At 44.7% G+C, this 23,869-nt stretch overlaps 1 protein-coding gene across 1 annotated transcript; it reads left to right on the top strand.

Annotated features, from left to right (window-relative positions):
* On the top strand, positions 1-22,173 carry LOC108933268 (complement C3-like). The gene is made up of 39 exons (XM_029252816.1): positions 1-232; positions 421-583; positions 675-745; positions 1,157-1,245; positions 1,619-1,701; positions 2,067-2,154; positions 2,252-2,354; positions 2,663-2,783; positions 6,673-6,788; positions 6,927-7,073; positions 7,300-7,512; positions 7,704-7,898; positions 9,225-9,374; positions 9,486-9,615; positions 10,643-10,690; positions 12,326-12,440; positions 12,561-12,649; positions 13,423-13,562; positions 13,653-13,865; positions 14,025-14,085; positions 14,206-14,292; positions 14,557-14,760; positions 14,940-15,015; positions 15,111-15,270; positions 16,693-16,791; positions 17,163-17,313; positions 17,436-17,599; positions 17,775-17,933; positions 18,135-18,194; positions 18,865-18,952; positions 19,096-19,144; positions 19,300-19,390; positions 19,550-19,639; positions 19,736-19,841; positions 20,248-20,337; positions 20,447-20,530; positions 20,660-20,743; positions 20,836-20,974; positions 21,883-22,173. Exons 1-39 carry the CDS (start codon positions 44-46, stop codon positions 22,022-22,024), a joined length of 4,647 nt encoding a protein of 1,548 aa, XP_029108649.1. The 5' UTR covers positions 1-43; the 3' UTR covers positions 22,025-22,173.
* Positions 22,174-23,869: the final 1,696 nt, after the last annotated feature.

The raw sequence follows: 23,869 nt of genomic DNA, 5'->3' as shown, positions 1-23,869 counted from the left end.
CTCCACCGTGAGCGTGTCTCTCGTTTCTTTCCACAGCTACATCATGAGTGCGCCGAACGCGCTGCGAGTGGGCAGCAAGGAGAACGTGTTTGTGGAGGCACAGGAGTACACTGGCGCACCCGTTGAAGTTACCATCACGGCAAAAGAATTCCCGGCAAAACTACGGGAGTTTCTGAACCACAAAGTCACACTGAACTCTGACAACAGCTACCAGGCCCTGCAGGAGATCATGGTACACATTCCCACTTTTACCACACTTTCACTACATGGAAGGAGACATGTCCAGTTAATTCTCCAGCTTCCAGTTTGTCATCACATGGTTTGTTTTGTAGTGATTTCCCATATAGCACTTTTAGTGAGGCTTCTGTGTTCAAGTGCGCTCCTTCCCGTTTTTCTCAACACTTCTCGCTCTCTCTTTAGCTCAAAGAAGATTTCTTTGACAAGGATTCCAATAAAAAGCAGTTTGTCTACCTGGAAGCAAAGTTCCCGCAACATACGCTGCAGAAAGTTGTTCTCCTCTCTTTCCAATCGGGATTCATTTTTGTTCAGACTGATAAGACCATCTACACACCCACCAGCAAAGGTTGGACTGTCTGCTAAATAGACCTCAATAAACAGAAATCACTGACATGTTTGTGTGCGGAAGCATTAATCTGAATGTGTGTGTGTTCCAGTTCATTACAGACTCTTCGCCACAAACCCCAGCATTGAGCCTATTGAAAATGATATTTCTGTCGAGATGATGGTAAGAGATCCATATTCTGTGTTATGGACGTGACACGAGTCCAGGTTACGTTACTGATGATGCGTTCAGATGAATCACAAGCGTGATATAAACCTGGATTCATCTGAACCTTAATAAAAGGGATCATTAGTGATTTGAATTTTCACATTAATGATTTGCAATGATGTGCTTGTAAAATGGGTGTCACATAAAATTAATGTAATGTGGAGAGAAGGAGATGGTGAGTTGGATGGATTCCACATGTATTTACTGGGACAAGCCAACTGAGGCTCCTCATGACAGAAAGAATGGCAAAAGTTGGATCTGCGACCTTTTAGCACACGTCCCTGAACGCAAAATGATCCAGTAGCTTTTCTCTGTGGACTTTTTCCTTTTTCTGTCCTGAAAAATCCTCTTCTTGTTGTCATTTAGACCCCAGATGGAATAATAGTTTTCAGAGACCAAGTGTTTCCAAATAAAGGAGTTCAGTCTGGAGTGTACGAGCTGCCGGAGGTCGTCAGGTCTGTTCTGGAAACCACAGATGTATTTTATTCATAATAATAAATCACAATAATTTTGATTATCATCATTTTAATTAAATTTTTCAAGCAAAATTAATTCATTCATCATCTGCTTGTGGGTCTGGGGTTTGAGTCCAGCTTGGGGTGCCTTGCGACAGACTGACATCCCGTCCTGAGTGTGTCCCCTCCCCCTCCACCCTTGCGCCTTGTTTTGCCGGGTTAGGCTACGGTTCGCTGCAACCCCACTTGGGACAAACAGTTTCAGTCAGTGTGTGTGTGTGTGTGTGTGTGTGTGTGTGTGTGTGTGTGTGTGTGTGTAATCATCTGCTTGTGTTGCATACTGCAGTAACACCTGACCTCTGTCCTGTTGTAGTGTGGGAACATGGAAGGTGGTGGCCAAATTCCAAAAAACACCACAAAGAAACTTCACTTATGAATTTGAAGTCAAGGAATATGGTGAGACTGTAGTCATTCCCATGCGCTGTACATTTATTCCGCTCTCACCTTTGCTCATTTAAAATGTTAGGTTTGTACACTTGTATCTTACTTGCAATGATTTACCTATTTATACTGCAAGGCCGTTTTCATCGTACCTGTTCAAGATATGTACCTTGGCCAAGGAGTCTACAGTAGAAGCAGAGATTCCTCCGATTTTACTGTAAAGACTACACTACCTGATGACCCCAGCTGGTGTATGAAACACAAGAGTGCATAATATAAGAAAAGATTTTTAAAAAGTAAATACAAAATACTTTTAGTAGTTGGTGGTAAACAGTGGCTGCTTTAGTCACATGAGCTCTGTCTTTCTCTAAATATTGTAGTGCTGCCAACCTTTGAAGTCAAACTGATACCAAGACAGTCCTTCTTCTACGTAGACGACAGAGAACTGACTGTCGACATCACTGCCAAGTAAGCTAAGATTGTACATTTTTTCTTTTTCTGTCAGTTAGTCTATACCCTCGCGCTATTATGACAACTTGCTTTCAATCTCCTCATGTGTCCGAAGGTACCTGTATGGGAAGGACGTGACTGGGAAAGCATTTGTGGTGTTCGGTGTGATGACTCAAGAAGGCAAGAAGAGTTTCCCAGGTTCTCTTCAGAGAGTGGATGTGAGTTTTTCTCTTCCTCCCATTATCCGTATCCATCCACAGCCGTACAGTCCCCAGTAACACCCCCTGCCAGTTGCCTTGAACATACTGTACTTGGTCATGCAAGAGGACAAACTGGAGGAGGGGAAAATCTTTCTGAGCTAACTGCTGAAAGCTTGCAGACAAACTGGAGGTGCCTGTGAGAAGACTGCGTATTGGTCAGCTAAGGAAGCTGGGTCGCCTGCAGCCCACCCTCCTTGGTAAATCAAGGTTAGTTGTGAAATGTCAGCCCTGTTGAGAATCTTGAGTTTCCTTTCTTATGTATGCAGATCATCGAAGGGAAGGGCACGGCTACCCTGAAACGAGAGCACATTGTGCAGATCAGTCCAGACATCAACCAGCTTCTAGGGCTACCCATCTATGTGACAGTCAATGTTTTGACAAGAACCGGTAAGACCGCAGCTAATCGACATCCTTTTTCTCAACAACATAATTTCTGTAAATGGAGATTTTCATGGGGATTTTTGGATCGTGTTAGTCTGGATCTTCCCTCCAGACCTGTTTGCCTTGGAAGACCCTACCAGGAGCATATTGCTCCGAGCAATATAGCTCTGGAGATGCCTAGATTACGCAAGCCCTTCTGCCACAAGAAGACCCTAATCTAATCCCCATGCAAGAGATTAAGAGTACAGTGTGTACCCTGCCCGAAATAGGGTCACCGGGACCTACCCCTGGAGCCTGTTCCTGGGTGAGCGCCTGGTGTCCAGGCAGCTCATGTAACCCAGTCAGGCTGAGCCTGAAATGGTAATGTGGGGTGGCCATGTGGGCCCACCACCTTCAAGGTCTAGCATGGGAGTTGGGTGCAATACCTTTCAGGCTTTAGGAGGGGGCAGCTTGGTGCATGGCGTCACGGACCCTAGCAGCAGAAACTGGCTCTTGGTATGCGGAATGTCACTTCACTGGGCAGAAAGGAGTTGGAACTGGTGTGGGAGGTTGAGAGATACCAACTAGATATAGTTAGGCTCACCTCCACTCACGGTGTTGGCTCTGGAACCAAACTTCTCGATAAGGGGTGGTGTCTCTCCTACTCAGGAGTTGCACAAGGTAAGAGGCACTGGGTTGGTGTGGGGATACTCACAAGCCCCCAGCTGGTGGCAGCACAGTTGGAGATTCTCCCAGTGGATGAGAGGGTCGCCTCAATGTTGAGGTCACAGAGAGGAAAACTCTGACTGTTGTGTGTGTGCTTATGCACAAAACAGCAGTTCAGAATATTCAACCTTCTTGGAGACAGTAGGTGGAGTTCTGGACAGGGCCCCACCTACAGACTCTATAGTCCTGCTGGGGGACTTCAACACTCACGTTGGCAATGACTGGGAAACCTGGAAGGGGGTAATTGGGCAAGCCGTTCTTCCCAATCTAAACCCGAATGGTGAAATGTTATTTGACTTCTGTGCTAGTCATGGTTTGTCCATAACAAACACCATGTTTGAACACAAGGAACTCTGGTACCAGAGTTCCTTGGGCCACAGGTCAATGATTGACTTTGTAGCCTTTTCATCAGACTTGAGGCCACATATTCTGGACACTTAGGTGGAAAGAGGTGCTGAATTGTCAACCGATCACTGTCTGGTGGTGAGCTGGTTCAGATGGTGGGGAAAACTGATGGACAGACCCAGTAGACCCAAGCCTATAGTGAGGTTGTGCTGGGAACGAGTGTCAGAGAACCCTGTCCGGAATTATTTTGTAACTCCCACCTCCGTGAGAACTTCTCTTAGGTCCCAGAGCAGGTAAGAGACATGGAGTCTGAATGAACTCTGCTCAAAAACTCCATTGTGGAAGCAGCAAAGTACAGCTGTGGCCAAAAGCTTGCGGGTGCCAGTCACAGAGGCAACCCAAGAACCTGCTGGTGGACACTGGTGGTGAGGGAAGCTGTGAAGCTAAAGAAGGAGGTCTTTAGGGCCTGGTTGGCTCTGAGGACTCCTGACGCAGGAGCTAGGTACCGGCAGACAAAAAGGCAGTAGCAGCAGTGGTTGCAGAAGCAAAATCTGGAGCATAGGAGGAGTTTGGAGAGGCCATGGAAAATGACTTTCGGTCGGCCTCAAAGAGGTTCTGGAGAACCATCTGGTAGCTCAGGAGAAGTCGGAGGAGTGTCGATTGAGCTTTGCTCAGCAAAGAAGAGAAACTCTGACCTCAAGTGACGATATTGTCGGGAGGTGAAGGAATACTTTGAGGAACTCCTAAACCCGATAGATATGCCTCCTTTATAGAATTCAGGGCCAGAGGCTTCCAGGGTATTGGAGTCCATTTCCCTGGTGGAAGTCACTGAAGTAGTTGAGAAGCTGCACAGTGGCAATGCACCAGGGGTGGATGAGATTTACTCGGAACTGCTTAAAACTCTGGATTTTGTGGGGCTGTCATGGCTGATACTCCTCTGCAAATATGCATGGACCTCAGGGACAGTGCCTTTGGATTGACAAACTGGGGTGGTGGTACCTATCTTTAAGAAAGGGGACCAGAGAGTGTTTGCCAAACTATCGGGGTATCACACTTCTCATCCTCCCTGAGAAAGTCTGTGCCAGGGTGCTGGAAAGGAGGATCTGGGTGATAGCTGAACCTCAGATTCAAGAGAAAGAATGTGGATTCCATCCTGGCTGTGGAACAGTGGACCAGCTTTTTACCCTCTCACAGATAATTGAGGGGGTATGGGAGTTCGCTAATCCAGTATACCTGTCTTTTGTGGCCATGGAGAAGGCATATGACTGTGTTCCCTGAGAAATTCTGTGGGAAGTGCTTAGGGAGTATGGGGTGCCAGGGCCACTACTGCAGGCCATTCGGTCTCTGTACACACGGAGCGAGAGCTGTGTCCACATACTCCGCATTAAATCAAGCCCGTTCACTGTGGGTTTTGGACTCCACCAAGGTTGTGCCTTGTCTCCTGTTTGTACTTTTCATGGACAAGATATCAAGGGAGAACTGAGGTCAGGAAGGGATTCTATGTGGGGCCCGGTGTCTCTGCTTTTTGTGGATCCAGACTAACACAGTTCTTTGGCACCATCATATGGATGCCTTCAGAATGCACTGGAATGGTTTGCAGCTGAGTGTGAAATGATTGGTATGAGGATCAGCACCTCCAAGTCTGAATGCATGGTTCTTTCACAGAAAAGGATGGGATGCCCCCTTCAGGGAAAGGGAGAGAATTTTCCCCAGGTGGAGGAGTTTAAGTATCTTGGGGTCTTGTTCATGAGTAAAGGGAGAGTGAGATTGGCTGCAGGCTAGGAGCAGTGACAGCAGTAATGTGGTCGCTGTACCGGAGTGTAGTGGTGAAGAGGGAGCTGAGCCATAAGGCATAGCTCTCTTTTAACTGATTGGTCTACGTCCATACCCTCACCTATAGTCATGAACTCTGGGTAATGACCGAAGGAATAAGATCGCAAATATAAGCCACTGAAATGAGTTTTTCCACAGGGTGGTGGGACTCACTCTTCGTAACAGGGTGAGGGGTTCAGCCATCCGGGAGAAACTCAGAGTAGAGCCGCTACTCCTCCAAAGTGGGAGGAGCCAGTTGAGGTGGTTCAGGCATTTGGTAAAGATGTCCCCTGGGTGCTTTGTTTAGGAGGTATACCAGACACGGCCAACTGGAACTAGGGCCTGAGGTTGGCCCAGAACCCAATGGAGAGATTATATCTCTCACTTGACCTGGAAGCAGCTAGGGGTCCCCTGGGTTGAGCTGGAAAAAGTTGCGAGGGAGAGGACTGTCTGGTCTTCTCTGCTCTCCCTGTTGCCACAGCAACCATAGCTGGGCAAGCAGTCTAGAAAATGGATGGATGGATGGATGGATGGATGGATAATTTCTGTTGTGAAATCTAAATGAAGAGACATTACTACACTAAAACTAATGGGCTCTGAGAGGAAGGCAGTCACTGATGAACCGTAAAAGTTCATTTGCTCTCTGAGATTCTTTCCATGGGTTTTTTCTTCTGCTTTCCTCTCCTCAGCTGACAAATGGCTTACCTGAGAATATTGCATTAGCAAACTGCCTTTTTCATTTTGACTTTGCTCTCAACTGTATTTGCTTCATTGTTCAGAACTTTCTGTCACTTTGTGGAGAAGAGCACATTATAAAAATGAGTTCAACTGAACTAAACTGATGTTGCGTTTTGATTGCACAGTTGACCAGGTTGTGAGTGTAATTTGAAAGCAGGCAGTCTCCATCCATGTCGTTTTTCTCAGATGATGAATATATAGGGGGCTCTGCCATTAGAGCCTGCTATGGGAAGGAATTGTACTCGACCTGTATTGTGGGTCACGTGATGAAAGACATCTTCCTCCTGTGTCAAAGGCACTGAAATGGTGGAGGCGGAGAAGACAGGAATCCTTATAGTGACCTCACCCTACACCATTCACTTCAAGAAAACTCCCAAGTTCTTCAAACCAGGGATGCCATTTGTCACTATGGTAGTATTACAGTTCAGCCTATAACAGTTTGAAGTTTCTAGCTCTTATAATAGTTCTAGCAGCTGTAATTTACCTAATATTGGACAGTGAAATGCTCATGCACAGGGTAATGACCTCTCCTCTTGTTTGCCCTGAAAGGTCTATGTGACAAATCCAGATGACAGTCCTGCTGCAGGCATCAGACTAAAGGCAACGCCTGGACCTGTGCATGGTGTTACTAAGGCCAATGGTATGGCCAGGCTAACTGTAAATACTGGTGGCCAGGTTGCAGACCTGCGAATCACAGTGAGTCTGAGACGCTTTAATCCAGGTTAACAGTTAGATTCAAAACTAGCCATCATAACTACCGATAACCACATAAGGATTGATGCTGAGAATGTTAATAAGCTGAAGATCACTTAAAACACTTATTGTTGTTGCAGTTGTCACACACCACTTGAGACCAGAGGTGAAAATTGTAATAAAATCTTATAGGAAGTATTTTCTATTTTTTCTGTTCTTTTTTTTTCAGATTCAAACTGAGATGCCAGCTCTGTCACCCAATCGTCAAGCTCAGCAGACAATGGTTGCCAAACCCTACCAGACATACAAGAACACAAAGAACTACCTGCACATTGGGATCCAGGCAACTGAGCTGGAAATTGGAGACATCTTTGAAGTCAATCTGAATTTGGCAAATGACAATCCAGGGGTCCAGAATGAAATCACCCAGTTCACATACCTGGTACGTAGTTGAGTTGTTTCCTTCACTGAGCTATACATGAGACATGTGCATGTTCATTTTTCCATCTAAATTCTGTGACCCACATACACACGTCTACACATTTCTTACCCATGCATTTATGACTATCCCAACAGAGCTGGTCTTCTGCACGTACACTGACTGGATAATGATGTTTGTCCTTACATGAACAGGTTGTGAACAAAGGGCAGATTGTCCTTGCAAAGAGACAAGAAAGGAAGCAAGGTCAGTCCCTGGTGACCTTGACACTGCCGGTGACAAAGGACATGGTTCCTTCATTCCGCTTTGTGGCGTATTACCATCTGGGAGCTGACCAAGTGGTCTCCGACTCAGTCTGGGTGGATGTGAAGGATACCTGTGTGGGGAAGGTAATTTTCTTGCTTCATGCAGTGTGAATTTCCTTCTCTCATTGTAATGTTGTCCTGTATACTGATGTCAAAAATGGGCTCATTTAATCATTAAGTTATGTTGAGGGACTCTTGGTATGATTTGTGCTCAGACTGTGTAGGTCAAAGAGACAAAATGAATATCGTTGTATAAGTAAATATTGTAACGACCCGCATTACTGTTCTGAGGGGGAAATGCGTTTATTGTTATTGCTTAGCTTTTGGTGACGTACAGGGAATATAAGGGGGGATTGTACCTGCCTGAGAGAAAAAGAATTGAGCCTGGGGGTGCTCAGCAGGCTGGGAAGACTGGCTAGATGTGCAGGTCTTGAAGAAAATGGGGTCCTTGAACCGAGAGCATTATTGCCCTGTGTGCCGGTTTTCGAATAAACCATTCGAGATAAACGCTGCCTCTGCAACCTTCTTCGCCCAACCCAAACCCACGGCACTGCACGCCACAATATCAAATGTAAAAGTCACATTGACATTTGTTGTTTTGACTAATCGTGCTCTTTTGAACAAATGAATACCCTTATTGTGAAGTTCTGTAAACTTCTGACACAAACATTTTAAGCTTTAGTTGTTTTCCTTTGTGTTTCTGTTTTTCAACTTTCATACACTTCAGTTTGTTGCAGAGAGAACATAATGTGTTTAGCCTCCAGGCAGGGGGATGGCAATGAAGATCACCCACACAGCGCAGGAATGTGGGACTGTCTTAATTCCGTTGTGTTTATAATAGCGTTCCCCACTCTAGTAATCAATTAAAAGATAGGGAATGTTGCACTTGTTTTATGGTATGAAGTAGTCAGTCTGCATTGAAAACGAGATGTTTTTTTTTCAGTCATTTTAAATTTCTGCAATCGACTGGCTTCCCTGCACAGGTGTACACTGCCTCATGTCTTATGCAGTCTATGCACTGCACTTACTGATAATAATTAAGAGAATTTTAAACATAGTCAAAATGTTAAATATTCTTACAGTATATACTATATTAATTAAGGAAATATCTAAGTTTTTTTATAACCTCTTTAAAGGGACTATTACTATAAAGCTTTTACTGGTGTCGAATTAGCAGCTGAAATTAATTTAGCTTTACTACTTAATTCAACAGCCTTCCACTCAGTGAACAGACTGCTGTTTATAGCTGACTCCACTGTCAAAAGTGACATGCTATATGAAGTTTTGTTCATATATGGGAGCAGTTCCATTCCCTTCATGTACTAAATGAAAACACGAGTTCTGATGTTTCATTTGCATCACTAATTTCTCATTTCTGCCATTAATTCTCATTTATTGCTTCTTTCACAGCTCAAAGTCACATCCACCAGGTCTCAGTATGAGCCACGTAAGAGCTTCACGCTGAGTATCGAAGGTGACCCTGGAGCGAAGGTGGGGTTGGTCGCTGTGGACAAGGGTGTCTATGTGCTGAACAGCAAACACAGACTGAGTCAGTCCAAGGTAAGGAGGGACGTTTCTCTGTGTCTCCGAAATGCAGAGGTGAAGGGAATGTCCTCAGAGTCCAGAAGCTGCAGTGCTGACATCAGATGCACTGTGTCACTGCACATACAGATCTGGGACATAGTTGAGAAGCACGATGTCGGCTGCACAGCTGGAAGCGGACAAAACAGCATGGAGGTGTTCTACGATGCTGGGCTCATGTTTCTGTCCAATGGAAATGTGGAGACCAGATCCCGATCAGGTATGAAGCGTTAAAGTTAACGTGCATTCAGTAATCATTTATTGGACTAGTGCTCTGGTGATCCAGAGGGCCAGAACCAATCCGCACGGCACTTTGGACGAGTGATGACCCGAGTCCATTGCAGAGCACCCGTACACATATTCACTGTCACATACACAGGGAAGTGTAAGGTAAAAAAAAATCATGGCAGCACCATTCCTAAGGAGAGGTGGTAGAAGACAGGAGTTGCAGACAGATCCCACATGGAGAACATGTGTAAATAGCCATACTGCTGAACGTCAAATTGCAATATGGTACCCTACTATGTTTTCTATACTCATATTAAATTTATATTTTATCATTTATCTGACACTTTTCTTCAGAGCGACTTGAAATGTTCAGGTATTCACAACTATTTACCCATTTGTACAGTTGAGTTGTTTTACTGGAGCAATTTGAGGTAAGTACCTTGCTCAAGGGTACGGCAGTGAACAGTAGGATTCAGACCTGCAACCTTTGGCACTCAAAGGCTGTAGCTGTAACCATCTGTCTCACAGAACAGAGGATGCGGGGAGGGTTAGACCCAAGTGTAGGAAAGATTATCTGAAATCGAGGGATCAGACGAGTTCTCTTTGTTGGGCACGGGTGAAGAGTCAGGCGGTTGGCAGTCAGAGTGAGAGCAGAAATCTGTAGACAAAGTCAGAGGGTGCGGCGAATGGTCAGAAGCCAGGGAATGAGGAACAGGAACCAGGGATGATGGAGTGTAGGACGTAAACCCAAGGAGGACAGTTGTCTCTATGAGATTCCGTACTAGGTGAGTCAGCACAGCTTCTTTTAAGTCCTGCTGCTCTGATTCATGGCAGGTGTGGTCGTTTGGGTCGAGGGTGGTGGCATGACACCATTACTGTACCAGCTCCCCTTTGCCTATGAATATACTACCTATCTTTCAGATAATAAAATATAACATACATTTATATTTCCATAATTTAAAGCCTCACTGGCATGTGAAGATTTTCCACATTCATTCCTTTTCTGTGTTCACTTCCAGAGCCTGACTGCCCTTCACTTGCAAAGAGACGACGTCGTGGCTCAGAGGGTAAGGGTAACCATTCTTTATTCAGAATACGGCTCATCTCCTTGTTTGGGCCATCAACTAAAATATGTTTTAATGGTATAAATTGCAAAAGACATACACTATACTGCCCACAATTCTCACCACACATCTGAACCGCTTGTCCCATACGGAGTCGCGGGGAGCCTAACCAGGCAACACAGGGCATAAGGCTGGAGGGGGAGGGGACACACCCAGGACGGGATGCCAGTCCGTCGCAAGGCACCCCAAACGGGACTTGAACCCGAGACCCACCAGAGAGCAGGACCTGGTCCGACCCGGTCCAACCCACTGCGCCACTGCGCCACCGCGCCACCACGCCCCCCTCCCCTTCAATTTTCACCATTACATGGAATCAACATACTAGTACTGGTCACTTTTTCATATTTAATCCTTTGTGTTTGAATGGCCACTAACTGAACATGTTATGATAAATCACAGTTTGTATTACTGTATATGGGAAGCTGAAATGAAATCCACCATTGCATGTAATAGAAAGGTACTGAAATGGAACTGAACCAATATTTGTGGCTTAAGGCTGTTGTTCAGTGTCGTGACAAGTAGCGATAAAAATGCTTTTGTACACAGACTCCTTGTGGTACCAAGTGTTTCTTTGCTGTTACAAAAGGTGTAATTCATCTGTGTAGTGCTGTATTTTGCATTGTTTTGTGAGCACACAGTTTTCAAGATACAGAGGAAAGTGCGAGTGAGTGTAGAATCCTGTTGGACACAGAGAACAAACCAAAGACATTGCGCACACCTCTGGCCAATATGACATCACCTGCAAACCGCAAAAGTCCTCACTACCTCCTTCCTACCCAGCGTCTTGTAAATAAAAGAATAAGGGAAAAAAATCAAAAACTCCATTTGACACACCAACCTCAAGCAGCTGTCCTTGATCTTGTCTCTCTGAGGGATCTCATATTACATGCATATAAATATTTTTTAATGACCCGCGTTACTGTTAGTTTGAGCGGGAAAACAAGAGTATTGTAAATAGCTGGATTGTGGGGAAAATTGGAATTAAGTATTCAATCACTGGGGGGACGCACAGGGAATATAATGGGGTGACTGTGTTTGCCAAGAGACAAAGGGATAAAGTCTAGGGGTGTTAGGCAGACTGGGAAGGCTGGAAAGGGTCGCTTGAGGTGCAGATCCACAACAAAAAAGGTCCTCGGACCAAGAGAATTATTTTCTTGTGTGCCGGTGTTGAAATAAACTTTCGCAATGAATGCTGTGTGAACTTCTTTGCCCCATCCAAATCTTAGCACTGCATGCCATAATGTCTTAGGACATTAACCTATTACAGAACATGTCCAGTATTAATGACCTCTTACAGCGCTGCTTCAGTTCTTTTCGTAGAGAACACTAATGGAGGGATTAGCTTAATTATAAATATGAAACACAACATAACTGGGTTGATAATATTCACCCCTTTACTGTTACATGCCTAAGTTAGCTGTATTGCAGCAGACGGGAGTGCAAACAACGGGGAGGGGTACCGAAAATTTTTTTCGGTACTGTATGCTAGCTGTCAGGTACAAAATTACATACTTTGAAATTCTGGAGAAAGAAGTCTTTGTTTTACTTTTGTTATACCTTCTGTGTGTGTTTCCGCAGCGAGTGACGACGACTACTTCTCGGACAGAGACACTGTGTCCCACATTCAGCTCCCCGAGAGCTGGCTGTGGCAGGAGTTGATGCTGCCAAACTGCCCCCCACAGAACCCACGCTGGTAGGAGCTGTGTGACATTCGGACCCATACACCCCTTGTGCAGCTTGTGTAGTTCCTCCACACGGTTGTCTACACGCTGTGTATCCAGCCTGTCTTCTCATGTCTCCTGTCATTCTCCAGCACCTCCACATCACACGAGATCAAAAGTTTCCAGAAGGACACCATCACCACCTGGGAGGTCACCGCTATCGGCCTCTCCGGAACTCACGGTGCTTGTCCCTGCGTCGCTCTCTTTCTCACCCGACCCAGAATCACTGTGTTCCGTGCGTTTCCCATTAACTGGAATACAGGGAGCGGGAAGCAGCCTGTATGTTGGGGAAAGAGCCAAAGAGCTGGACCCGCCAACAACTCATCACTGCTTTTTTTGCTGTTCTATCTGCAACATGCTGAATCCAATGCTGCAGTGGGAATTAATGGTACCTCACAGCTCCTGGGCTGGTCCCAGACATGGATTCACCTTGGACTCAGACTGTGAGGCGTTTGCATGTTCTCTCTGTGTTCACATGGGGTTGCTCCAGGAGGCATTCTAAGGTCACCTTGAATAAAGGTCACAGATGAAAAAATATAAGTACAAGTTAAAAGAGACTCCATATGGTCTCATTAGAAGTATTGTCTCATCTGTATTACTGGGTCTGTGGCCTCATGCCATGTTGCTGGGATTGCACCATTCAATGAAACCTTCTTATCATCATTGTTACCACATTTCTGGAATATCAACTTTTGAACTGATCCAGCAAAATATTATGCTCTTTAAATTTCCATATAGCAAAACATTGACACTTTTGAAAGTGTTGAAGAGAAAATCACTCCCCCTCCACCTCTGGCCTTTTACTGCAACCCTTTGTCACAGCTCACTGTCTTTACCAACAACACTACTGTCTCTCAATTCATGGATACAGACGCAGATAAAAATGTGTAGAGACGCGTGTCCTTCAGCAAGTGCAACACCTAAAGTCTCTTCCCTTCTCCTGTCTGTGTGCAGGAATCTGCATGGCTGATCCCTTTGAAATGACCGTGATGAAGAACTTCTTCATCGACCTCAAGTTGCCGTACTCTGCGGTGCGGAACGAGCAGCTTGAGATCAAAGCTGTGCTTTACAACTACGTAGAAGATAATTTGAAGGTATGAGGTCTTGCGGTTCCCGTGGATCTTCTGCTGCTCCATCCTCCTGGCCTTGAGTGTAACATCCTCCCGTCACATTCTCCTCTACAGGTGCGTGTAGACTTGATGGAGACAGAGAATGTGTGTAGTGCAGCCAGCAAGAAGAGAAGGTACCGGGAAGAGGTGGAGGTGCCTCCCATGTCCTCAGTGTCCGTCCCTTTTGTCATCATCCCCATGGCTATTGGAGAACACTCTATTGAGGTGAACGCTACCATCTACGATTCTGACATCACTGACGGTGTGAAGAAGAACCTGCGGGTAGTGGTCAGTGTCTTTCTTCTTCTCTGCATATTTACATTCCAATGCATTTGTAGAACTTGAGAAACTGACAAATTGTGAAATAATAAGAAAAAGACCATTTTTCAGGGGTTCCTTTGTTAAAAAAAAGATGCCACCAACCTCTGTTCCCATGTTTTACCTCAGTCTGAAGGAATGCGGGTCAAAAAGGAGATCAAAACAATTGTTCTAGATCCAACGAAACACAGTAAGTCTCTCACAGGGTTATGCCATGGTCTTTATTTGATTAAAAGACACATCTTTTTAAATTGCCAGACTGGGCCATGGATTTAACAAGAGGCTTAACTGTTTTGCATGGTTCTGTCAGATGGCAAGCAGTTTGAGATGATCAAGGGGACTAACCCACATAACCAAGTGCCAGGTTCACCTGCTGAGACCTACATTACTGTCACAGGTCAGCAGTCCAGCACCGACATAACAGGACAACATTTTATAGCTATTTCAAGGGGGAGAAATGACAGATGATTTATGTACTCCATGTGTCCTTTCACTAAACACAAACTGTCTCTGCTCCACACACTGGGTTGTTTGACTTTTTTCAGAAGTAATTTAGTCTTCACATATTTAGTCTAAAAGAGAAGTGATATACTTGCCAAGGCTGAATGCTGCATATTAATACATGAAATAGTGACTTTCATGTATAACTTTTGACACTCAGGTGAGCTACTGCATCAGACCATCCAGGAAGCCATCAGCGGCTCACCTCTGGGGAATCTAATCATGCAACCATCTGGAAGTGGTGAGCAGAACATGATTGGCCTCACAGGACCTGTAATCGCCACACACTATCTGGACAACACAGGCCAATGGGAGAAAGCTGGGGTGGAGAAGCGAGAGACGGCCATCAAGTACATTGGCCAAGGTGAGAACCCACAACCAGATGCATTATAGTGTATACAGAGCATTGGCATGGGTCGATGAGCACCTGGAATGAATGCAGTATTCCAACAAACTACCCTATACAGATAGCCTGAACATCAAAAAACAACCAGAAAAATGTCCACACCATACAACCATATTTTTTGCTACCTTGATGTGCAGGGTACGTCCAGGAGTTGACATATCGCAAAACTGATGGGTCATACGCTCCCTGGAAAGGCAGGCCGAGCAGCACCTGGTAAGTGGTTTCTTATCGAAGGCAGACCTTGCATCTTCAACTTGACATCTAAGACTTCTTGTAAACGTTCTGCTTTATGACACCACACCCTCCAGGTTAACTGCCTACGTGACCAAGGTGTTTTCAATGGCGTACAAACTCATTAGCATCGAGGAAGATGTGATCTGTAGTGCCGCCAAGTGGTTGATCCTGAACGCACAGCAGGCCGATGGTTCCTTCAAAGAAGATGCTCCAGGCTATCATACAGAGATGATGGTATGTGTTTACGAGTCCCTTCTTTCAGTCAAGACATCTATGTGAAGATAAGTCTGGGAGAAAAATAAAGAATGCAACAAAGGAATGATAACATCTAACTCAGAACCCTTTACTACCAGTGCATACCATACCAGAATTTGACATGAACCCAAGACAATAGCAATATACAAGACGGCAAAGGAAAAGACGATAACGATGTAAAAAACAGTCACTATGTGCAAGAACAAAAAAAATCAGACAGCGACAGGATTGCAAACACTAGCAGTAGTGCAACTAACGTACTACAGTGCAACTGACAGCAGGCTGCAAATGACTACTGTGTGCAAACGAGAGCGGTAGTGCAAGGACATACAAGGTTTAGGTCATGATCAGAAGTGGTTGAGGGGGTAGGTACACCTGGGTGGTTTTACTGAGGAGATGGATGTCCTTAAGAAAGAAGCTGAAGTGAAGTCTGTGTTATGATGGATTTCTACTACCTCTAAGATGACAGTTTGGTGAAGAGGTCACTGATGGGATTCATGGAATCTGCAGAAATCTTGCCAATTCTCTTCTTCATTCTGGCACTGAAAAGGTCTTTTATTGATAGTGTCAGCCAGTAATCTTCTTAGCAGAGTAGACCACTTGCTGCAGCATTGTCTTTGAGAAAGATGAGGCAGAGGAAACAAGATTGTGATGGAGGAAGTTCAAACATTCACAATAGTGGTTGGGTAGATGTTCATCAAGTTGTGCTGTGAGAATCTGAGCTTCCTGACCTGACCTGGCAGGAAGACCAGTCTCATCCGGCTTTCTTGATAAGAGATATGCTTGTCGCACTAGTCCCACTTCAAGCTGTTGGTAAAGGTGGTCCCCAAGAATTTAAATGATTTGACCACAGATACAGTCTGGATTTTGATTTCCAAAGGGGAGGCTGTCTGCAGGAGTCGAGCAGCATCTTCAGTGTCTTAATATCATTGAGCTCAAGGTTAAACACTAGACAGTAGCAGGTCTACCTCACTATGGCAACTGGTCTCGTAATTGTTGGAGTTGAGGCCTTTTATTGTCATATCGTCTGCAGATCTTACAACCTTCATAACCACAGATGTCAGACAGACTGGCCTTTAGTGCAGAGATCCAATGTAACCGAATCTTCTATGTTTATGAGCTCCTCGCAGTCATCCCCGTTTTCGATGAAAAACATGTATTTAACCGTACAATATAAACAAAGGATGGGAGCACCAGAGAACCTTGAGCTAACTGCAGAAAAAATTCAGAAGAACAGCTGAGAATTTAAAGTGAAAACAGCAGCTCTTACAAACCCGGCTATACAGAGCACTGACAATAAAGTGTGTGTGAGGCAGTGTGCTTATATGTAAGCACTACAGAGATACAACACTGTGCTCTGGAGAAGAAAGACATTCGCTGGGTTCTGTCTCTCACCCACAGGGCAATGTGAGAGGGAAGGACGCCGATGCTTCCCTGACTGCCTTCGTCCTCATCGCGCTGCAGGAAGCGCAGCCCATCTGCGGAGTGGAGAGAGTCGCTGTAAGTACATTTTCCTGGTTTCCCAAAGGCTCCACAAGCTAAGTCCCCCATGCTGAGTTAATGCAGATTGCCATAACCTACGTAACACTTCACATCTAGGTTATAACACTTACAAGTAATGGATTGAATATCGACTATAAATTCAGATGGCAAACACTGTTCATGTTCACTCTGATACAGCCAGAAAATGTAGAAATTAGGAAGGTGATGAAAATATGATTAAAAACAAATTTTTTTAACAAAGAAACATTTGTGTTTTCAAAACTTTATGTCTAGTACCACAAGGAACCGTGATACTGACTATTGTATATCCAAGCACACTTGCAGGCTATACAGGAGACACTCTTGGGACGCTGCTTTCTTCTTTGTAGAGCCTTCCAGACGGCATAAAGAAAGCCCAGGAGTTCCTGTCACGCAGGATCAACAGCCTCACTAACTCCTATGCCGTGGCAATGACATCTTATGCCCTGGCCAACGAGGGACAGAACCAGCTGGATATCTTGTTCAAGTTTGCCTCCCCAGGTAAGACGCTGCTATAGGGGCAGAAAGTAAAATAGTGGTGATGGTGTTTGCCTTGAGATGAAAAATAATATTTGGTCAGGTTACTCAAGAGAATTTTGCAGACATTCAAGCTGTTTCTGCAGACAAATCCCACTGGCCTGACATGAACAGCCATCTCTTCACCCTGGAGGCCACAGGATATGCACTGCTGACTCTGGTCAAGGCTAAGGAGTTTGACAAGGCAGGCAAAGTGGTGGAGTGGCTGACACAACAGCGCTTCTACGGTGGTGGATACGGCTCTACCCAGGTACGGAGGACAGGGCACCTGGCCTTGGAGCTGTTGGGATTGGAGCAGGTCAAAGTTCGACATAAAGATCAGATTTTTGCAACATACAGCAAAGACAAAAAGGATAAGAAGAATAAGACTTTGAATGTAATCAGCTACCAAAAAACTAAATTTTATTCTCTGCTGATGCCTACAGGCCACCATCATAGTTTTCCAGGCAGTGGCTCAGTACCACATGGATGTGGGTCCTGTAAAGGACATCGACCTTTTTGTGGATATCAGTGTGGCCGGTCGCAGCAGACCCATTGCGTACACTTTCAACAAGAACAACGCCTTCCTCACCCGTTCTCTCAAGGTGAGCTGCAGATGCTGGAGCAGTTGAGGAAGCTGGATTTAAGAAGTTGTCAAATAGCGTGCTGCCTCATGACACATTTATTATTTGCTAGTGAGAAGGTTAAACTGTCTGAGCAAAGGTGAAAAAGAGTGTGCCAGGTACATAGAATTCAACGTGCAACCAGACAGTGCACAAAAAAACTGTCCAAATTTGTTCCAACAGACCCGAGTGGATCAGGACCTCAACATCACAGCCACAGGAGTGGGCCAGGGGACCGTTTCGGTGAGCGAAAATACCCTTCTGGTTCATCAGGGGGCACAAAGATTCTCCAATTAGCTTTATGACACAAAAACCTTACTGAGTGAACTAAAGGGGTTCATTTGTTCAATGAAGGTGTCATTGGGAGGAGATGAAATCCCCATTGTTTCTTATGGGGAAACAAGTAGTAAAGACCAAGGGTCTACAGAAGAGTGAATCATTTCAGGCCATCAGTGACGCCCTCCAATTTGGACACGAGCAGTTTCTGAGCTCTGCGGTGGAAGGTTCAGGGGCAAGAGCAGTTGCAGAGACGGCTTTACGTCATTTTCCGTGGGGCTCTTTTCCTTGTGTGTCCTTTCTTGTAATTTTTCTTCATAATAAAAAGCTTTATCAGTAGCAGAACTAGCTAAACGTTCAATAATGTCTTTCTGCTTTTAACCATGTGTAATGCATATGATGATTTCCAACTTGTATTTTATATGCCAATGTTTTCTTATTTTGCAAAAATGTACTGAGTAAAGAGGATGTTGACAGGAGACTTGGAGGTCTGTCCCAGGTGGAGCAGGTGGTCTCCCTGAAATGCATCAAACCCTCTAATATTCAGAGAAGATGCATCTGTTCAGAGAATATATTAAGGTGTAAACATCTGTTATTAAAAGCAATGCAGCAAAATTAAAGAGACATTTTCTTGCAGGTCATGACCCTGTACAACACCATTCCTACTGAAGAGAAGCAAAACTGTAAAAACTTTGAACTGGCTGTGAAACTGACAAGAATCCCAGGTATCTATTAATGTCCTGGCAAGGAAGTGAAAACAGTTCTGCATATCACACATATCATACACACAGAACAAAACAGACTTTCTGTCAACCTGGAGTTTTGATCAACCACAATTATACACATTATTTTCCACTTGCTTTTACAGCTAAAAATGAGGATGTCTTAGAAACATACAAACTTGAGATTGACGTTGGGTAAGTAATTAACTTTTAAAAAGAGCAAAAATTAAAAATGGCACATTTATACTTTCAATGTTGTGAACAATTTTGGGAATTAAAATTGGTTTGCCTTGTTTGTGCATCACTCAGTTTATGTGGTGTTTATTGAGTCATGTTTGCTTTCTTACCAGGTTCCTGTCCACTGAGAGGGACGCCACCATGTCGATTCTGGACATCACTCTCCTCACAGGCTTTGTGGCAGATGAGGAAGACCTGAGAGCGGTAACGTGCTCGTCTGCTTGAAACTGAACTCCAAAAGACGTCAGTACAGTGACACAGAAGACGAGACAAGGAGGCGAAATAGGAGCTAAGAAAGAATTCAGATTGACAAGTGCTTTGGCCTGGGATTTAACAGTCTTGCTTTCCACACCTCTCCAACAGTTAACCAGAGGAAAGGACAGGTACGTTCAGAAGTTTGAGATGGACAAGCAGCTGTCTGAGAAGGGCTCCCTCATCCTCTACATGGACAAGGTACCTTTTAACAGCGGTTACTCCTTAGCTGTTGCTCGCTTCTGCTTAGTCCTACAGAGTGACAGTCTCCTCTCCTCAAATTCTTATCCTTCTCAGGTCTCTCGCAACTTACCTGACAGAGTGGTCTTCAGAATGCACAAGATGCAGAAAATTGGCCTGATCCAGCCTGCAGCAGTTACTGTATATGAGTACTACGCCATGGGTCAGTTACAGCCTTGTATGTTTGGAGTCAAATGAACCACAGAGTTTCTTCTGTTCGTGGACTCTGCTTTCACACAGATAGATATTTAAGTAATTTAAGGTCCTCAATATAACTTTCAACAATGATGGCAGTCATTAACCAACGCAGTGTCTACCACACATTTTGTGTTTCGGGAAGCGATACGTAGTTGATGTCACACCTTGCAAAGAAAAAAAAAAAAGATCAGGCCTGAATCACACTCCTCCTGTAGCACCTGTGAGGAAGTTTCTTTCTCCAAAATGATACAATGGAAATGACCAGGCTGCAGAAACAGATAAATCATTTTAATGAGTTTAATACAGAAGCTAACATTCTAGAAAAGTGTCAGAAGAATTAAGGAAGGTACAACCTGCTATTTTTGTTGCAGAAAATCGCTGCACAAAGTTCTACCATCCAGAGAAGAAGGATGGAGCCCTCAACCGCATTTGCCACGATGATGTCTGTCGTTGTGCCGAAGGTGAGGCAGAGGCCTCCTTGTGCCCGGAAGATCAAAATACAGAATTGAATCGCATCGGACCTGCCAGATTTCTCAAAAAAAAAAAAATTTCCTTTTTTTACTTGCACAGAGAACTGCAGCATGCAGAAGAAACTTGGGAAGAACAGGGACCTGGACCGCATTACAGAAGCCTGCACAGCAGAAGTAGACTATGGTACAGGCCTTCTTTCTCACCAGAACCCCAAGTGTCGTTGAAATAGTCATCAAGGTTTTTGATGCTGAATAAAGCAAAAACAAGCTGAAACAAAGGTGCCAACAAATGAGCTTAACCTTCTTCTTTCAGTTTACAAAGTTCAGGTGGTTCGTGCAGAAGTGAGTGACTCCTTGGATCGGTTCACCATCAAGATACTGGAAGTGATTAAAGAAGGTACAGTCCGCCCATTTCCACATAACCTATGGAGGTCCTTCTTTATCCAGAAAATCCACCACCATCTCATTCTCTCGCTGTGTTTCCGGCAGGCACTGACACTGAAGTGCAGTGGAAGGAGCGCATGTTTATATCCCATCCCTACTGTAGGGAGGCAATCAATCTGCTTGAGAAGAAAATGTACCTACTTATGGGCAAGTCTGCTCACCTCATCATGGGAGAGGGCAAGAGGTAAGAACTCTGTGTTGTGGGACAGTTACAAAGAACACTGAAATCCAGCTCAGGCTGTGAGTTTACAAGGTCTCCCTCTGTCCATGTGGGATTCCTCTCAGCACTCTGGTTTTCTCCCACAGTCCAAAGACATGCGTTTCAGGTGGATTAGTGATTCCAAATGGCTTGTACTGTGTGATTATGCAAGTGCCTGTCTGTGTGTGTGGCTAGTCTGCAGTGGACTAGTGCCTCGTCCAAAGGTTACCCTGCTTAGCTTTGTACCCAGTGCTTCTGGGATAGGCTCTGGACCACTGCAATTCTGACTTGGACAGGCACTTCAGGAAAGTGAGTGAGTGAGTGAGAGAGAGAGAGAGAGAGAGATCATTGCTTTCCAGTTGGGATCATTGTCCAGTTCATCCCATAAATATGAGCAACATTCAAGACCATCACAGATAAGCTATAAACTGCACGTGAGTTTATTTAAGACAGTCCCACATTTCTGTTCCATCAAATCAGAAGTAATATCATCTATTGCAGTGTTTTCAGTGTAAGCAGTGGTTATTATCGGAACCGCTTGTCCCATACGGGGTCACAGGGAACCAGAGCCTGCCCGGTAACACAGGGCGTAAGGCCGGAGTGGGAGGGGACAAACCCAGGACGGGACACCAGTTCACCACAAGGCACCCCAAGTGGGACTCAAACCCCAGACCCACTGAAGAGCAGGACCAGGTCCAACCCACTGCGCCACTGCAACCCCTTCAGTGATTATGTCTGCTTTGAAATAAGCATACATTTAGAAAAAGAGACATGAAGACATTGCAACTGAATTTAAATGAATAAAAAAAAATTTTCATACAGTTGACAAAACACAAACATTTGTCACACAAGAAGTCAGTGCATTTGCCTTTTAAGGAGTCTCTCTCTTGCAGCATGACGTACATGGTGGGAGATGGTACCTGGATTGAGTACTGGCCAACACCTGAAGAGTGCCAGATGGAGAAATACCAACAGACTTGCCTTGAAATCACAAATTTCACCAATGACCTGTTTAACTTTGGATGCCCCAACTGAGCTGCAGTCTGACATTAGTTTGTTTCTTTAGTTCCAGGTTTTGCCTTCTGTCCATTCACATTGTCAGATATTCCAGTAGTGTCACATGCTGTTGTTTTCTTACAGGGAACATGATGTAAAAGCATAAACACACACACACACACACACACACACACACACACACACACACACACACACACACACACACACACACACACACACACAGTCTGAAACCACTTGTCCTGAGCAGGGTCACAGCAAGCTGGAACCTAACCCAGCAACACAGAGCATAAGGCCAGAGAAGGAGGGGACACACCCAGGATGGGACGCCAGTCTTTCACAAGGCTCCCCAGGCAGGACTCGAACCCCAGACCCACTAGAGAGCCAGCCCTGGCCAAATCCACTGCACCACCGCACCCCCTTCATGATGTAAAAGCATTCTAGTAAAATCAGGATTTTGTAGATTTCTGCCCCACCAAAGCTGGTACACAGCTAGCAAAAGAGAATAAAGATGCAATTTAAATATGCTGGAACTTTTTCTTCTGCTGGACAACAGAATTGTTCTGGCTCATATATTGGCCTGTTTTGTAACAGCCTTTCACCCAAAAAGTATAAAATACACAGCATGGTGTTTTAAAAAAGAACAGATCGCAGAAGAATACAAATTAAAGTTCTTAAAACATTGTGTCACGTTATCTTATTACACTTCCATGTATTAATTTAGCAGATGCTTTTCTCCAAAGTGCCATACAACTCAGAGTTAAAACTCATCTAACTCTTCCCCAACTCGGTAAAAGAAAAAAAAATGCAACCTCTGAAAGCACAGTCTAAAAAAAGATCATCTTGCAGAGTCCATGTGTCGACGATGAGCAACTGTCCCTTAGTCCTAAACAATTGTGATTGGACCATGGCTGCTGTAATATTTGGAGAACTTCTATGCATTTTCAGAATCAGACCTGTAGCTGCTGACCCACAATTGTCGAAGCACAGTCAGTTTCTCCAATACCACCTTTTTTCCAGGGTGCATTATATTAGTACCTACCATAAAAATTTCTCGGAAATAAAAAGGTGATAAGCAATTCAAGAGAGGTGTGGTTTCAAAGGAGATCCAGAACCTTCTGGAATCTACAAAGGAATTCAGCAGGCTTGAAGAAGACAGGACGTTCATTCCACCACATCGGGGCTCTCATTGATAACTCCGAGGTGGGATTGTGATTGGAGCCAAGTGCAGAATTTAAATAAGCCAGGAGTGACTGAGTTCTGGATGCATTTGGCCTAAGGCAGTGTTGGGAATTTTGCAGAGAGGAGACCAGGAGACTTGGATATATCTTCAGCAGGATTCTTTTACTGCTGACAAGAGCATCAGTCCACAACATCAGAACGTGCCGTTTCGCGCTGTAGTCATCAAGTCTAAGGGAGACATACATTGTGATTTTATAGGCATTCAGTGGGCAGTCCTAAAAGGTGTGACCTTACACAAAGCTTTAGAGATGATACCCTCAAATAAAGCATCAAAGGCAAGGAAGCCTTCACAAGAACCAACCCCCGACTGCTAGCCACCCCAAACTTCCTCATCACCAAATGGTCTGACCACTATCCAGTAACAAGAACTGGGATATGTCAGCATTCTCACACAGTTTCATTAAGATGCAAACAATCACAAGCAATCACTGTGATCACATCAACAGGCAGACCCATTCAGCTATAAGTTTGTTCTGATTATTCAACAGATGTTGTCTTGAATGCCCACAAGCAATGTGTATTACCCTGATGTTATCACATGGGACAACATGGGACAGACAGAGGATCAAATGATCTCAGAGTGACCCTGAATTGTGGATTCCTACAGCAGGAACTGGTCCAGCC

Source organism: Scleropages formosus, chromosome 1 (assembly GCF_900964775.1).
Source record: "Scleropages formosus chromosome 1, fSclFor1.1, whole genome shotgun sequence".
Classification (NCBI taxonomy): Eukaryota; Metazoa; Chordata; class Actinopteri; order Osteoglossiformes; family Osteoglossidae; genus Scleropages; species Scleropages formosus.
The sequence above is the reverse complement of the archived record's forward strand: the minus strand, read 5'-3'. Positions and strand labels throughout refer to the sequence as shown.

Bases quoted from the DNA above. Each gene is read 5' to 3' on its own strand.
- LOC108933268 (XM_029252816.1), top strand. From the start codon at position 44: ATGAGTGCGCCGAACGCGCTGCGAGTGGGCAGCAAGGAGAACGTGTTT. The intron at 9,375-9,485 runs GTAAGGAGGGAC...CTGCACATACAG, and splicing joins ACAGACTGAGTCAGTCCAAG to ATCTGGGACATAGTTGAGAA. The intron at 13,563-13,652 runs GTATGAGGTCTT...TCTCCTCTACAG, and splicing joins ACGTAGAAGATAATTTGAAG to GTGCGTGTAGACTTGATGGA.